General features: G+C 43.7%; 1 protein-coding gene across 1 annotated transcript in view; it reads left to right on the top strand.

The window, feature by feature from the left end:
- The window catches only part of ALDH4A1 (aldehyde dehydrogenase 4 family member A1), a 211,062-nt gene that overhangs the window by 55,285 nt on the left and 138,140 nt on the right, over positions 1 to 17,637 (top strand). The window contains exon 6 of the mRNA XM_069240124.1: positions 13,328 to 13,477. Within this exon, the coding sequence (XP_069096225.1) occupies positions 13,328 to 13,477 (150 nt within the window). The remainder of the gene's footprint in view (positions 1 to 13,327; positions 13,478 to 17,637) is intronic.

Genomic DNA, 17,637 nt, shown 5'->3' with positions numbered 1-17,637 from the left:
ACACTGACAAATAGGTTTTAAACTATGAGCACTGGGGTCCTGGCTATCAGGATCCCAGTGAGACAGTAAAAACACACTGACATACACTCACAAACTGGTCAAAAATGGGAGTAACCGTCCTAGAAAGTGGCTATTTTCTCACATATCCAACACCCATCTCTGACCTAGGTTCAGAAGCCTCACAGAACAGTCCCGTACGAAGTCCCTTACTTCCTCATCCAAAACCGTCACCTTCATTTTATAAAAATTTGTCATGTATTCCATGAATGCCTCAGCTATCTGTTTACTCCCTTGTACCCCTGTCTCCAGTCTGAGCTCTCGGCTGCACATCCCTTATCTTTCTCTACTGCTAATCCATGCCTGTAATTTCCCGACTTTATCCCTAGCTTCATACGTGCCTTTCTGCTTGGTGAGGTAGGTGGTTTTTACCTCATGCCTTGCCACCTCTTGATATTCCTCCCGTTCAAGATCAATTTCGCCCTTCAGTGTAGGTGCATAGGCTGCACTGTAATCTCTCTCAAGATGGCCCAGGTCCTGCTCTAGGGTTGTCAGCTGTCTTAGTCTTTCTCTCCTATCTCCCCTGATATATTTATACCCCTGATCACTGCTTTGTATACTTCCTACAGCGTAATTGCGCTCTTCACAGCCGCTTTTTTACCTGGAAGTAATGTTTTGTGGCTTTGTCAAGGATTTCTACCAGTGTTTTATTTGTAAGGCACCAGATTGCCATCCGTTATACTCGTGTCCTGCCTGTGGTCAGTGTCAAGTGTAGAAGGGAGTGGTCTGTGATTCCTTGCAACAGATATTTGGCCTCAGAAAAGCTCAATAAAGTATCCAGTGGCCTGAGAAAGTGAAAGGAACTGCGATTCACATGAGTCCAGGTAAACAGGATATTTTTATTTTGTTCCTATATTCAAGACAGCTCCTTGCTTCCGTCCTCCTTCCACGAGTCTCCGGCACCAACTACCCCGCATTGCACAAACCCCTACCAACATTCCAACATTCCAAGGTTCTTTGCTCGTCGGTTCCACAGCACGAGGAACCAGAAGAGCAAAGAAGAACCCAACACATCTCTTCCCTTACAACGATTTTAACAAACAATAAAACAATTTAAATTACAGGAATAATTCATAAATACACAAACATTGACAAAACAATTGTGCATGAAATGCATCAATATTGATATATTCTAGCCAGAACACTAGCATGTGTAATCATCGAATTTCATAGGAGGTTTAACAGTTCTGGATGAACGTCTGTAAGGATGTACAGGTGAATTGATTGTCTTAGATGAATGACCACCAAAACGCATAATGTAATCATCAAATTTCTTAGGTGGTTTTGACAGTCCTCTTAGGATGTTTGACAGTTTTTGTTGCATTAGGAGACTGAAATCCAGAACGTTCAACACACTCACCACCACCATCCCCACCCTTGACATACTCTGCCGTAACAGACTTAGTAAGGGATATCTTATCCTTATTCCACCACTTGCCATCATCAAGTCTAACGGCACTGTCGCCTACTTGGATTATTTTCTTACTGCTGGAGAATTTTGACAGACCAGTGGATCTCGGACACTTCACTTTCACTGCATCACCTACCTTCCAATCAAACTTGCGGCGGTGAGCTACTTGTGAACTCTGCACATACTTCTGTTGCGCTACTTGGTGTTTCTCCATCACACCATCAACTTTGTACCATGGCACACAAAAATGACCCATCCATTCTCTGGTTAATTTTGAGGATGGAACATGTCCCCGTAATAAAACGAAAGGTGATACTTGTGTATCTGAATTGTTAGTGGTGCGCACGGCCCACAACAATTTATCCAGTTTGTTTTTGCAGTGCAAACCACTCGCTTTAGACAATTGAATATTGTCCTTGAGGACCCTGTTGAACCTCTCTACTAATCCATTACTCCTGGGATGGTACAGAGAAGACTTAGAATGTTTGATTCCCAAGAAATTCACAAATTTTGTAAATTGTCCCGAGGGAAATTGAGAACCATTGTCAATCAAGATTTCATCAGGAATTCCTTCCCTAGCAAAGATCCCTTCTAACCATCGGATCACATTATTAGAGTCAGGAACTTTAACAAGTTTTACTTCTGGCCATCTACTGTAAAAATCTATTCGTACTAACCCGTAATCCTGGGATCCATATGATAAATTCACAGGTCCAATTATATCAATTGCTAACTTGCTCCAGGGTTTATCAGGAACACAAATCGCTTCTATGGGACTTGGGACTGTGATTTGAGATTTGTCACTGACTGCACAATAGACACAGTCCCTTACGAAGTGCTCAACACATTTATCCAATCCAGGCCACCAGAATCCTTCTCTGATTCTCCTTTTCATGGCATGCATACCAATGTGACCCTCATGCGCAAGGCTCAAAACCCTTTTCCTCATACCATTCGGCACAACTAACAATTTCGGCCTGAATAATAATCCATTGATTACCGACAACTCGTCAAAAACATGTTTATACTTACCCTTAAGATCGCCATCCGGAGACCACTGTGACCACTCCTTCACAACTCCTTGCACAATTGACTTGATATCTTGATCCTCTTCACAAGCTTCCCTCGATTCTCGTTCACCTAAATGCTCCATTCAATTGCTCACCTATGATACAGACAATAACCTCACCATCTTCATTCTTGGAATTGAGATACATAGATGTTTCTTCTAACGGATCAGTGGTCGCTAATCTGGATAAGCAATCAGCCAAAATGTTTTTCTTGCCAGGTACATACTCTAACTTGAAGTTTTGCTCACATAATTTGTACTGCCATTTTTGCTATTCGTGGAGTGGCCTTCTCCGCACCTTTGGCTGTAAATAGTTGAACTAAAGGCTTGTGATCAGTTCTAACCGTAAACCTTGTGCCCCACACAAATTGTTTGAAGTGGTTAATACCCCACCAGCATGCCAAGGCTTCACGCTCAATTACAGAATATGTTACTTCGGCTCCTTTCAAACTCCTTGAAGCAAACGCAACAACTTCCTCCCTACCGTCCCTTTTTTGCAACAACACAGCTCCTAAGCCTTTTTGGCTAGCATCAGTCATAATAATAGTGTAATCTCTGGTATCAAAAGGTTTCAAGGGAATCGCTTGGGAAATCTCTTGCTTAATGTTACCAAATTCACAGTCGCAGACAGCATCCCACACAAATTTAGTATTCTTTTTCAGTAACTTCCTCAGATTGTACGTGTTTTCTGAACAGTTAGGAACAAATCTGGCATAAAATTCTATTAAACCCATGAAGGACCTCAATTGGTCTTTGTTTTCAGGGCAAACAAAATTCTGAATAGCTTTCACCAAACTCACCTTAGGTTTGATGCCATCAGCTGACAACTCAAATCCTATGTAGTTTACCGTGGATACTCCAAAACGACACTTCCCTGAGCTGAGAGTTACACCCTTCAGCTTCAATACATCCAGCACCCTGCTTAATCTTTCATTGTGTTCACACGGATCTTTTCCATAAACCAGAATGTCATCCTTGAACGCCATCACACCACGCATGTCTCTGAACATGCTTTCTACTGTCCTCTGGAAGACAGCGAAAGCGGAAGCTAACCCGAACGGCATGCGTTTAAATTGGAATAACCCAAAAGGAGTGATGAAGGCGGTGTAATGTCTGGAACTTGGATGGAGACTAATTTGGTGGTAAGCAGAAGTCATGTCGAGCAAGGAAAACATTTTACCGCCCTTAACAGAAGATAACATTTCTGAAATATTGGGTAAGGGGTATTGATCGACCCAAATTTGATCATTAAGATCCCGTAAATCCACACACATGCTCAACATTCCTTTAGCCTTGCGAGCTAAAACCACAGGTGCCACCCAGTCCGAGGACTCAATAGGTTCAATTATGTCTTGTACACACAGTTTGTCTAATTCTTTCTTGAAATCCTCCCTTAAGGTGAAAGGAACTTTTCGCACTTTGTGCACCTTTGGTTGGGCATTTTCATTGATTTTGATTTTGATCCTTGTCTAACCCCACCTTATTATTGAAAATTTCAGGATAGCGTGATTCCCACTGCTCACACGTTACAGAAGATACAAGCATGAATTCACTTTTCGTTATAACTTGTTCTGGGTTATTCGGGTCCAAGACCAATTCCAATTTACCCTGATCAAACCACCGCAATAGGCAAGCATTATCCTTAGCAACGTATATGGTGGCAGAAGTTGTGTTGTTCCTGAACCTGAGATTAGCCTGGAACTCACCAATAACATCAATTGATTTCCCACCATACCCAATTGGTTGAATACGTGAATGGTTTAAAGTGATCCCATGACCTTTAAACAATTCATTCCACTTGGAATCACTCAGGAGAGTAAAGGGAGATCCAGAGTCAGCCATCATCTGAACCTGAATTCCGTTTACCTCTACCAAACAAAAGGGCCTTCTTGTACAGTTGTTCGTGAGATCATTATTCACCACGAATACCTCCTCCTCATTACTGCTAGAAGAAGGAGAATCATTCGTATCAACATTGTTTACTCTGTTAGAATCATATTTATCCAATTTGTAGGATCTGTTTGCTTTACATACTCTTGCAAAATGGCCTTTCTTATTACATTTGGCACAAATTTTATTGATAGCTGGACAAAACTTGGCATTTCCCAAAAGTGCAGTGCTACCACATCTATAACATTCTAATGACCTAGTAAATTTCGTATCAGATTTTCCGATTGTGGTGCAAATCCCTTATTCCCTTTTTTAAGTTTTGACTTAACTGCAAATACATCAGACCTCGGAGAATGGAGTTTCTTTTCGGAGATAGACATTTGTTCCATAAAAGAAGCTGTACTTTCAATTCTGGTAGCAATCTCCAGTGCTTTCTGTAGAGTTAAATTGGGTGTAGATAACAGAGCCTCCTGTACCTTCTTATTATTTGTTTTCTCCACGAGTTGGTCCTTGATCATTTCTTCATCCAATTCCTTGTAGTCACACGAAACCGCTAACCGTCTCAAAGCACCAACATAGCTAGACGCGGATTCGCCAACAGCTTGGACCCTTTTGTAGAATTGATGTCTCTCCAAGGTAACATTCCTGCACCTCTTGAATCTAGTGTCCAGAGACTTAATTTCTGTCTCGTACTCATCTTCAATGCCATCACCTTCGTTCACTGCAGTTACAACAGTCACCTAAGGAATATATTTTAAAATTTTCCGCCCTTCATTACCCAAACAATGCCTCAAAATCGCAAATTTCCTCTTGTGAGTGAAAGTTTCACCCTCAAGGGCGTCCAAATATGCTTCAAATGCCTCCTTCCATTGCTCCCAATCAGCGTCAGGAGAAGCTGGATTTGGAACAAAAGGAGGAGGTGGAGAAATGGACTGTTGCATTTCGTAATCAAAACAACGTGACAGGACAGGTAGAGAAGCTAAAAGGTACAAAGGTAATGTAATGCTTGCGGAAACTTAAATACAGTGGTAATGTTATTTGGGGCAACCAAGGTGAAATAGAAAGGGTGTGCGTATCACTGTGATACGCAAGACTCTTGCTGGTAGATTTGAAAATAAATGCAAATTTTTGCCACCAAAAACCAAGTTAATGTGAGATTGAAGGTGTGCGCATCACCGTAACACGCAGTTCCATGAACTCAAAATGGCTGTAGCAAGAAAGCGCTTGACGCATTAGGTGCAACACAGTACTCACGTGACTACATAAAAGGAGGCTTCAGCGATACAATGTAACACCCACGGATGCCAAAACGGAAGAAGAAGCAGTCTGGAAAGGGTCTCCGCGTATTCAAAGAGACGCCCGCAGCTAAGCGTAAAGAATTAGCATCTCCGTCTCCTAGGAGACGCCAGCAGGATCGGCGTAGCTTGCTTAGCGTGCCGTTGTCAAGACGCACGTCAGACCCGAGTACGCTCCGCTCTCGAGGGGATACGTACAGAACTAGCGTCTCTGTCTCCTAGGAGACGCCAGCAAGAGCGGCATAGGCTTCCTTGGTGTGCCGTTGCCAAGGAGACGCTCGTCAGGCGTGGGCACGCTCCGCTCCAATGGCAGCAGACAAGTCCGGCAAGGTAAAAAAAAAAAAAAAGATGTGGCCAGTGAAAGACTTAATGTCCCACGACAGCTGTAAAGAAATGACGCTCAGACGGTCGGAAGATGCGAGCAGGAAGGTTCCAGATTCTTGCTTTCAGTGAAGATCTTACTGAGGTGTCGATAGGAAAGTAACCTTTTTCGCTGTTAACCCTCGTCGCCACTGAAAGTCACTGTGGTCCACACGAGTCCAGGTAAACAGGATATTTTTATTATGTTCCTATATTCAAGACAGCTCCTTGCTTCTGTCCTCCTTCCACGAGTCTCCGGCACCAACTGCCCCGCATTTCACAAACCCCTACCAACATTCCAACATTCCAAGGTTCTTTGCTTGTCGGTTCCACAGCACGAGGAACCAGAAGAGCAAAGAAGAGCCCAACAGAAAGTAGTCCAGTCTAGAGAGCTTGTCATGTGCATTGCAATAGAATGAATACCCCCTCACCTGCCCGTTTCCCCACATTGCACTCATCTTATCTAAATGCTTATTTATATTAAGTTGAAATCACCACCAATGATTGTGAGGGCCTGGTGCACTTCCGTTAATAAACCCTTCGTCGTCCGGATTGTTGCGGTCTGAATCCCGGGCGGTTCATAAAGGTTATCCAGCCTGATACTCTCTCCCTCCCATTCACCCAGCAGGGTTGTGTAACATCCGGAATTGTCCGACCATATGCGGGACACATAGAGTGCCAACGCTTTCCTAACCAAGAGTACCAACCCTCAAATACCTCTCCCTAGGCAGTTGTGTTGATTCTCAATCAGGTGAGTTTTGGGGAGGAATATGATGTCCACACAGTACCTGGTAAGTGCATTGGAGATCAGGCCCTTCTTCACTTTATTTCCCAGTCCATTGATGCTCCATGTCAACAGTGTCTGGTTTTGCTTCTGTGCTGTGCGGTCTGCTGCTGTGTTCTCTTATGCACCATCCCCCTTTCAGTAAGGATGTACCTAGTCGCTGCAACCATGGTTTAGTGTCTATGTGTGTCTCGGACATCCCCCTGAACTACCCCCACCCTACCTTACCATGCTGTGATCCTAGAACTGATCACCCCCCAATTCACGGTATGTGTGTTCCCAAAACTGATACAACATTATAACTTTATGCACTTCTCATGCAAGGGCATGAGCTCTGTGCACTATAGCCGCTACGGCTAATATCTCTAAGTCTCTTGTGCCCCACTTTTAAGCCAAACCTCCAATCTGTCCATGCGAGGCCTCCGAGCTAACCATCAGCACCATCCTGCTGTGCTGAATCTCCATCATGCCTCCCGGGCACACCCTATCCCTAGCCCGAGAGGACAGCTGTACATTTCCAGCAATGAGGAGGGGTGGTGGTGTCCTAGGTAATGTGCTCCAGAGTCATTGAGGTGAGCATAGGTAAGTTGTTCCTCTTCTGTATCCAGCTCTGATCCGATGGATGCAAGCCTACACCCCTCGCCCCCCTGAAGCCAGCGCTCTCCATTTGTTGTTGTTGAGGATCTTGCGGCATTGTTTAACCTCCACTACTGTTTTGGCCTGTTCCGCTCTCATTTGCACTTTCATTGGTGAGATTCTTATTTCTAGTACCAATTCTGCCCTTGGGTGACTGTTCCTGCCAGTCGTCTCTCTGTGGGCAGGCTGCTGGATCTGGCTGCAGAACTTGGTGTTCCAACCAGTCCCACACCTCCTATACAGATAGCAGGAATTGAGCCTTTTCCTTGTAGATGATCCACAGTTTCACTGGAAATAAAAGCATGTATTTCAAACCCAGCTGGTGTAGCACCTTTTTCACTGGCACAAACACACCTCTCTGTCTTTGAATGAATGTGGTATAGTCTGGGTGGATATAAATCTCATGCCTTCCTATGCTTCACGATCTATGTTTATGGGGTGGCTGTAGGATACTGTTCCTGTCTCTATAGTTCATCATTTGAACTATGATCGGTTGGGGGCTCGTGCCCAGTGCCAGGGCCAGTTCTAGTATCCTGTGGGCCCTTTCTACCGAAAAAAAGCATGATGGACGACCAAGCAGCACAGTTGTTGCCAGCCAGTCTTCCACAATAAGTTTGATGTTTGGCCCCTCTGTTGTTTTTGGGACGGCTGCCAGGATCACATTGTGCCATCTGGATCTTCCTTCTGGCCGGTCAGCACCTTCAGATCCATGTCTATGTTAGCGCACTTCCATTTGAGGTCCTGCACTGTCGGATGGATTGTGTCTAGCTTGAGTTCTGTCTCCTTGACTTGCATCGCTTCTTGTGATCATCACGCAGCAGCGTAGCCTGGTTGACCCCGGTGACAATCTGGACCTCAAGGGTCACCTTGATGTCTTTAATAGTCATCAGGATTGCTGAAGTATGGATGGCCATGGAGACCCCAGCTTATTCCATCTCCAATAATCCCTCTGTGCCATTCCCTGCCATCATGCTGTGCGTCTTGCCTCTTGACGCACGGATCTTGCACATCACACCACTGGCGCAAACCGTGCAGCGAACCTCTGTGTTAGCTCCTGTGTTCGTCAGCCTAGGGATAAATGTGGGGTCTTGTCTCCAGTACACAGACCGGCCCCCATGTCCTCCAGGCAGGGATAATAAATGCCATCAGTCAACTTTCGCCTCTGGGCACACTGCTCCCCCCCCCGAGCACTTCTTGTGGTAGATGTTACACGTCCTGGGGGGAGGGCTAAATAGGCAAGTTCCAACTCCCCCACCGAGTCTCTCTCAAGAGCCGACTGCCTAGGCGCTCTGGGGGTCCCAGGCTGGGCAGTTCGAGTCCAGTAGTAAGATTCCCCAATGGGAGGGGTAGTTCATGTACCTCCAGGACAAGCCTCACCTCATGTATCCAGGTGGTGCTCGTTGCCTCCGGTTTCCCCAAGGTAGATAGGTCCCTGCAGCCCATGACGGTCTCGCTCCCACGTGGTTACTGTGTCCTCAGCCGCTGTTCCAGAGGTCTCGCTCCCTCCCCTCCGTATAATGCGGGCCAATGGCTCTCAGGCCTCCGTCGTCTTAGCACGGTAGGTTTCACCTCCAACAGTTTTCGCCGCACCAGCTGGTCTCGCCGGGCTGCTCTTTTGTTCACTTGCAGCCCTTCATGTTGGCAGGTGCTGCGTTCAGGTTGCCCTGGCGGCTCAGGCTCTCCGCATCCTCCGCAGCATATCCGTGGCCCGCTGGCCCCCATCCAAATTGAGACGCGCAGCTTCAGACCTGGCTGGGACCCTGCAGGCATCCTCTCTCGTCAGAGAGAGGATGCCCGCCTCTTCTTCCGAGAGTCTGCATCTCGCTCCCCCTGGCAAACTGGCCCACGGGGTCTCAGGATAAATGGCTCCGGGACCTTGTCACCGTCGGGAGCTCAGCAGCACACACCTGCCTCAATTGCCGGTCAGCCCACGCACCCACTGCTAGTTAAAATTAAATAGGAAACAAGATACCGAGACATTTCTACTCGCTTGGCTTCTTTAAACCCATAGCCACGGTGAAACCTGCTAAACTTCAGTTTTGATTACAACAAATCTTTGAGTCCCATGTAAGCCTGCTCATTTGCATGCCTGCCGGAACAGAGATGACACTAATCATTTTCCAGATCTGCGTTTGTTCTAATATAGTGGTTATTGTGAAAATACTCTTAAGAAAACCTATTTACTTAAAAAAGAGGCCTAAATATCCACCGACTTCTACTGTCTTACTTTAAACCGAAAAGTGGAAAAAATGTAGAATCCAAAACACAAAGGTTTTGCAATGGGTAATTGTGGCTTACTGTTGTAGAACTCCCGACTTACTCCTGCATTCCATCGTTCCAGGATCACACCTGTGCTAGTACAATAGTTATTCACAGCGAAATCTTAGTGAAGCTGGTCGATGATCTCTTAACAAATGAGTTTCAAGACTTCTGTGTATCATCAAAATCTTAGTGAAGCCGGTCCATGATATTCTAACAAGTTTCGAGACTCCTGTGTATCACCTACTCCTCTCCTTTTACGATTGACGGTCCATTTTAAAGGCTTGTTAACATTCTTATTCGTAATCTCTCCTAAAAATCTTTACTAAAGAATGCCTTTGGATGGAGTGTTGAAATCAGTTTGCTTCTGCCCCAAACCTTCTTTGATATATATATATTTTTTTATTGAGGGGAGTTCTTATGGGACAATTTTGTGCCTTTTCCTGCCTCCTATAAGCATAACATAGAACAGCATGCCCCTTCTTTGTTTTGCTGCTTATACATTTTATTTCCCTCCTGTCTCTTCTATGAATAGGGGCTGACATATGAACATTTTTTGCATTTACATTTTTTTTTCCTGCTCCTGTCCAGGGAAGCTTCCCTTTTAATTTACAGAGCATTTGTCTGAGCTTAGCTGTAAACAAGGCTATAAATCAGGCTATCTTGGTCACATTTGTCTTTGTGGGCTCTCTCAGCTACCTGGCCCCCACCCTTCCTTGGCTTGGATTTTCTTTACTAAGTGTGCCTGCCTGTGTGCTGAGAGCAAGGGAAGAGGATCACTTGTAATTGGTTATAGCCCAGGCACTCCGCTATACCAGGGCTCTGCAATCCTTAGAGACAGTTCCCACTTCTGCTGCATACTGGGATCCCACTCACAGCTTTATCAGTGCACCTCAGTTCACACACTCCAAACCCTCAGCCGTGCCAGTGCCAGGAACCCCACACACACCGTCTGCTGGCGCACCTCAGTTCTTGCAGTCAGTACACTCTGCTGCTCTAGTACTGGGACCTCAGGCGGAGCTCCATCAATGCACCTCAGTTCACACACTCCAAGCCCTCAGCCCTGCCCATGCCAGAACCCCACACATGCTGTCTGCCACAGCACCTCAGTTCTTGCACTCAGTACACTCTGCTGTTCCAGTACTAGGACCTCAGGCACACCTCCATCAGTGTGCCTCAGTTCTACCCCCGTGAGGTCACTTCCTTTCTTATGCTAGGACCTCGCTCACATACAGTTCCATTACAGCAGTTCAATTCTAATATTCAGTCCCACTGTCAAGCCAATCCTGTACCCAAAAGGGCAAAACACAGCTCAGCCAGTGCACCTCAAGTCTAACATCTAATGCCACTGTTGATGAGAACCACCACGGCTCTGCCAGAATCCATCAACTCTAACATTCAGTGCACATTTCTGCTCAGTACTAAGGCTCACATACACGTCATTCAGGACTCATCGCTTCTGTGGTTCAGGAACAATGCCACTTCAATATTGGGCCTCACTTGCAGCTTCACCAGGGCACCTCCAGGCTAACACTCAGCAACACTGGCACACCAATACTAGGTTCCACACATAGCTCCATTAACATACCTCACTTCTGACCTTGTGAAGTGTGCCCGTTACTATTCCAGTACTGCAGCCCACATACAACTCTGTCAGTGCACCTCAACCCTAACCTCCAGTGCCCCATTATTTCAATACCAGGAATTACACACCTCTCATTTTCTCATTCCTCACCGCTGCCTTTCTGTTATTCTAACACTGGGCTGGGACACAGCTGTCTACTGTATACCCCCAATCTTGATATGAGGCGCCCCAATACTGCTGTATTGGGATCCACATATAACACTGCTAATGCACCTCCTGCTCTTCTGCAAAGCTCCCTGCTGTTCCACACTCTGACTTCTGTTTGACGACGTGGGGGACCAATTAAATCTATTTTTAGCTGCCATCTTTATTTGGTAGGGTCTGTTTTGCCTGTGTCTCACTCTGTTCTTTCCTTTACTCTGTTTACTCTCAATGTTTTCTTTCTCCCCCACTTTTCTCTTTCCAGCTCCACACATTAACAGTTTCACTCTTTCTTTCAACTGTTTATTTCTACTCCTCTCCCTTTTTTTATTTCCCTCTTTCTCTTGGTATCTCCTCTTTCAGACTCGCAAAAACTTAGTTATTTCTTTCCTTTTTTAGTTCCCCTTTTTTTCTTCATCAGGCGTTCATTCCTTTACTATTTTTTTCTCTTCCCTTCGTTCTTTCTTTTTTTGTTTGCTCTTTCCTTTGACTCAGAATGCGCCCTTTTACTTGTTTTTTTTAGATCTTTCTTCCTTCCCATCTCTGTTTTTTTTTCCTTATCTTTATTTGTCAATTCGTGTTTTACTATAAATCCCTCTTTTTCCCATCTGTATGTGGAAGCTACAAGTTACTTTTCGGGACCAGAAGTGTCAAAGTGGTTTTCCCATTCTGTGTCTGTGGGAAATGTGTCAGTACATATATGCCCTGGTACTTTCACTGCTTGTTTATCTCACCGTCTCTCTCATTTTCTCTAATGTTCATTTTTCTCTTTCTTTTCACACTTCTTTCATTGTTTTTTCCTCTTTATCTTTTGTTTGCTAGCTTTCTTCCCTTTTTTTCTTTTGTCTCACACGTTTGCTCTGTTTCACCTCTTAATTGCATTTTCATTTTCTCGTTCTCTTTCCCTTCTTTCTTCGCGACCCTTTTTCTTTCTTCCTTTTGTCTGTTGTATTCCTACGCTTTTGAGCATTACACTCTAATGCCAAAACTTTATTTCTGATAAAGGTTTATATGATAATTGTACATGTTTTAAGATAGAGGAAGAAGGTAAATGGAAGGGCTTTAGTTAAATGCTGAGCCACTGGAATTATATGGCTGGAAAATACAAAATTGAGGCAGGATTGACCAATTTATGGAGCAAGAAAAGTCCAGTTATGAATTTACAATGCCAATAGCTCTAACGCAAGAAAATGCAAGACCTATTGCATTGCACATGCTTGTTTTTATTGGTGCATTTTGTGAAATGTCCCTCCTTTGTGTACTGAGTTCCCTCTCAGGTGATTTAACTAAGTGAACGTTTTTGTTGGCCATCGCACTCAGTCACACTTCCTCCTATTACATCGTGTGATGGCCTCCCCTCCGGTTATGGTTTGCCTTTCATCCTGGCCGTGATCCTTTCTAGACATTCACACAGGGAGCCAATAATTCCTGCGCTAACCCTCATGGCAGGTGTGGCGCTTTGAATTGACTTGCTTATGTCAACTGTTTTACTTCTCATTTTCAATTTATGTGGCAGGCAAGAAAAGTCCAGTTAGGAATATACAACTCTAATAGCTCTAACTCGAGCAAGCGTGATGCCCATTGCATCGCAAATGCGTGTTTAAACTGCAGCCCCTTTCTGTTTAGGTGACAGAGGGCTGTTTAGGCATCTTGTGAATGCCAATGCATGAATGAAAGTCTTCTGTCCTTCACAGGCCTCCATACCTGCATTTTGTATGATTTGGTAGGATGTTTTTGAAATAGTTCACCAAACTATTTAACATTGAATTTCCTATTGTAGGGAAAAACTGTGATCCAAGCTGAAATAGATGCTGCTGCGGAGCTAATTGACTTCTTCCGGTTCAATGCCAAGTATGCCCTGGAGCTGCAGCATGATCAGCCAATCAGCGTGCCCGTCAGCACAAACACAATGGTCTACAGAGGGCTTGAGGTAAGTGTAACATCTGCAAAAAGAAATATCCAGAGGTCAGAAACCAAACCGGACAATTGTAAGAACAATTCTCTTTTTACACAACAAGACATGCATGTGAACGGCTTACCAAATCCAGCCTTCTTTCCCTCAAATGATGCGGTCTCTTCAGTTGCCAGAGACTGTGACATTCCAGCTCAGGCTCTGTGCGTCATCATGTCTGCTCCACTCTCTGGAGACACTTAGGTTAATCTCAAGGCAGGCAAGGCGCTGTAAGGAGACTGTAGTGGGGCAGTGCTCATTGCCTTGGAGGCCATCTGGTGAAGCCCCGTTTAACTTATTAGTACAGCATATGAAGGTTTCTGTCAAATTAGACAGTCCCATGTCCACAGTGAGAATTGTATATTTGTATTTTTATTTTTAATGAATAGTTTTACAGGAAAACAATACCATACCATCTGCACTCGTCTGTATTTTGCCTCCCCTTGTATAACGTACTGACTAATGTAATAGCCAGAAAAGTTAATCTTTCAGTCCGTTTCCCAAATGAAAGAAACATTAATAATGGAAAAGGCCCTACTGCAACTCTTTCGAACATGAGTTATTCAGAATGACTAGGGTCACGCCTGTTTCAACCACTAATGAACAGCCTGCAACAAAAATTACATGATACATTTTGAGACTCGGAGTTGCTTTGGCTTACCTACCTAAACTAAAGATTTCAAGGTAGTTTGTTTGTTTGTTTTTCCCCGATAGAAAATAACCTAGAATAACAAGTTACTTCACCCAGTTTAATGCTGCTCTTTTTACCTACCATGCAGCGATGGAAGACTGAGGCTGGCTTGTAAGGATTTCAATTTGTGACCTGCTGATCATATTCCAGCAACGAGTGTTTAGCTCACTGAGCCATCCTGCCAATTATATATCTTCTTCAAATCCTTAGCCACAAAAATGAAGGCTAAAACAATAAAGACATAAAATGAGAAGTACCACCATTTTAATAACGTCAGATGTCCCTCTAAGATGCAAATTCATTTATTGTAATTTATGAAAACAATTAATAACTTAAAGACTTGTTTGTATATTATTTGTCATATTTTGGAGCACATGAGTTAATATTTGAATGTCAAGTTAATTCAAACTTTCCTCAGCCTACTTAAAAGGTTGCCCTCTAAAATGTTCCTTACAAACGACTGTGACAGAGCAAGAACTTCCAATTTGCCAGTTGACCATATTTCACACTAAATTCCCCATGCTCATTCAACAAAAAAGAATGGTCTATTTGTAAGTCCTGGATTAGATATCTAAATAATTATGTTACAGGGTAGATCGTTTTTCTATACTTCTCTCCACCTTAGTAGATCACCGAAATCTCAGGATTTATACAAGTAGTCACCATCTCCGGTTCAAGAGCCCGCTTAGATAAATACAGATACACAGGGCATCCTTTGTGAGTTTACAGCTCCGGACAAAAACTTCTGATTCAACTACACTAGTTGAGATAGCTGCTTTACAGTATTTTATATAATGCCTTAAACGCACCCCCTCCACCTTTTCTTGTAGAAATGCAAATATATCTAGCATATGTTCCCAACTATACTCCAGAGATTTTCCAAAGGCTGTTTCAGCATCAACAACTATATGCACTTCTACCCCTGGGTCCACTTGACATACTTTTAACAGAGTTTGAACCTCCAGTATAATATCTTTAAACATGCATCCTTTTGAATGTTCTGCTTAAAAAGGATGGATAAGATTGAAATTATTTTAGTAAAAACATTTTAGTAAAAAAAGTGAGTACAGATTAAGCATTGATACCGGCCCATAATTCGCACACTATGATGCCTCCCTTTTTCAGGCTTTAACACAATAAACACCAGTCCTAGGGTTTCTGCTGAATCCATAGTATTAGTATAAATACCACATAGTTAAAGATAAAATATGCCCACAAATGCTTTCCTAAAATTGCTCATAAATGCACATCTAAACAAAAGACTTACCAGTCTTTTGTGGATGTTAAAAAGCAACAGGTTTTAAAAGTAAAATCTTCCAGAGACCAGTTGTGCTTCTGGCAAAATCATTTGTGCCCAAATGTGGGCAGGGTATGGAGTGCTAAAATGTTGCCTGATTTGTGTTGCTTTTTCAGCATCGTACTACCAGAATAGATGAATACTTAAATTTGACAAATTTCAACATTGACTACATTCTCTCCCCCTGCTACTCCTACAGTTCAAATCAACAGCAAAACTTCCATTCGATTTGGAATCCCTGTGATGTCAAAATGGTTGTAATGTCTTTTTCCATCTGAGCTTTCTTTTATTTCCCATTGGGTTCATTATGTCAGCTTCTATCACATATATCTATTAACCCATTAAGTAGCAAGGTGACAACTAATATATCACAAATGGCAGAAGTGTCAGACTTACCATTTCACACAGCTGTAGAATGAAAGTGCTAAAGGATTATTTTAAATGTAAGTCTCTGTGTCTTGTTCCTCAGTAGAGCCGCCTGAGTGTTCCAGATTGTGTAGCTATTTCAGTAAGTCTTCACCTAACCAGGGAGTTCAGCCCCTGTGCATTGACAATGGGGATTTCAATGAACTCTTCCACCATCTGAAGTAAGCTTTGCAGTATGTATTTCTTCTTAACTCTTCATGCGCCTGATAAGCTAATTTGGCCCTCACCACTGTGTGGACCTATCCACACCCCGGTGGACTCAAAGGTTAGACTCATCATAAAGCTTTATTGGGTAAGCACAAAGTGAGCATTCGCCCTTCAGAGGCCACTTTAGTTACTCATTCTGGTATCACCTGCAACTGAAAGTCACCAACCCTGGGTCGTGTTCCATTTAGTTTACATCCTAGCCTCAAGGTCCCTATATCAGACTGCGCCAGTAATCCCTATTAAACAGTAAACCAACAACAGTGCAGTTTCACGTCAGAAGTTACCTGTTCTTAAATTTAGGTATTGCTATTGGAAGGCTTTACTGTAACTTGCAGACGTAAGGCTAAAAGTAGTTAACGGTCAAAGGAAAGAAAGTAGGAAGATAAAAAAATAAAAAGTGTGGGATCTGACCTCGAATCACACTTCACCTGTCAGCAGGACTCATACGCATCTCCCATTAGGAAACATGAGTACAAACCCCCAGGTAAATCTCATTGGGAAACTACAATCAGATCTGATCTTAATTTGAAAGAGATCTCTGGCGAGAGGGAGAACGTACAGATGAGCTGGGCAAAAAAGTACTAGGTACCCCTAGGTGTCCTGCAGGACAAAAAAGTGTATGACAAGGTGCACGTGAAGTAAGCACCAGGTTTTGAGTTGCAGTCATGTTTGAGTGGCGTCAAGTAGTTACCCTGAGAGGTCATGATAAGTTTCTCCCCCAATGTTTGTCACAGTCATCCAATTTCTCAGTTTCCTTTTCCAGCTTATGTTGCTTAGCTCTTAATTGGGAGGCTTGATCTTGTTCTATCAACGATAGTCTCCAAGCCCTTGACTTGTGGGTGTTTCCTCATGTAAAAAATATAATTGAATTATAAGATAAGAGGAGGACTGGCTGAATTGAACCTGTATGACCTCCTCCGTTGCTGTTGCTTGCTTTCCTCTTGTCACTCTCGAGTTACCTGGCTGTGCTTTACCTTTCAAGGTACCAGCGTTCCTTTCCATTGCCTTCTTTCTTCCCATACTCTTTAAGTACAGCCACTCCAAAAAGAACATCACTAGAACAGTTCTCTTTTCCAAAGCAATCCAAAATGTAGCATGTTGCTAGTGCAGTTAGGTCAGCACTTGACTGCTGTAATGAGGTGCTGCTCTGGGTAGAAAGTGTTCCCCAGTAAATAACACAGAAGTGTTAAATATGGAACTGTATTGTCTCAGTGCAGCCAGCTCACTGTATACTCTAAAGATCCTGCCCACAGGTACTTCCCTCCATGTTACAGTGGCGCAGAGTGTGTACATCTAGAATGACGGCCCTCTGAATTGAATCAGACGATCAGAGGATATGTTGTCAGACTTTTACGGAGATGTAGTAAGTGCCTAGCCGTATACTTCTTTAAATGGGAAATAGGAAGCAATGTTGCTCTACGTTATTTTGGGTCAGATATCTCGGTTTAATGCCCACACAGTATTGTTGTGCCACACCTGCATTCTCCTGCTGGGTTCCCGGAAACTGTCTTTGCACAA

Source organism: Pleurodeles waltl, chromosome 6 (genome assembly GCF_031143425.1).
Source record: "Pleurodeles waltl isolate 20211129_DDA chromosome 6, aPleWal1.hap1.20221129, whole genome shotgun sequence".
In the NCBI taxonomy this organism is placed as follows: domain Eukaryota; kingdom Metazoa; phylum Chordata; class Amphibia; order Caudata; family Salamandridae; genus Pleurodeles; species Pleurodeles waltl.
Note: the sequence above shows the minus strand (reverse complement) of the source record. Positions and strands in the feature narration are given on the sequence as shown.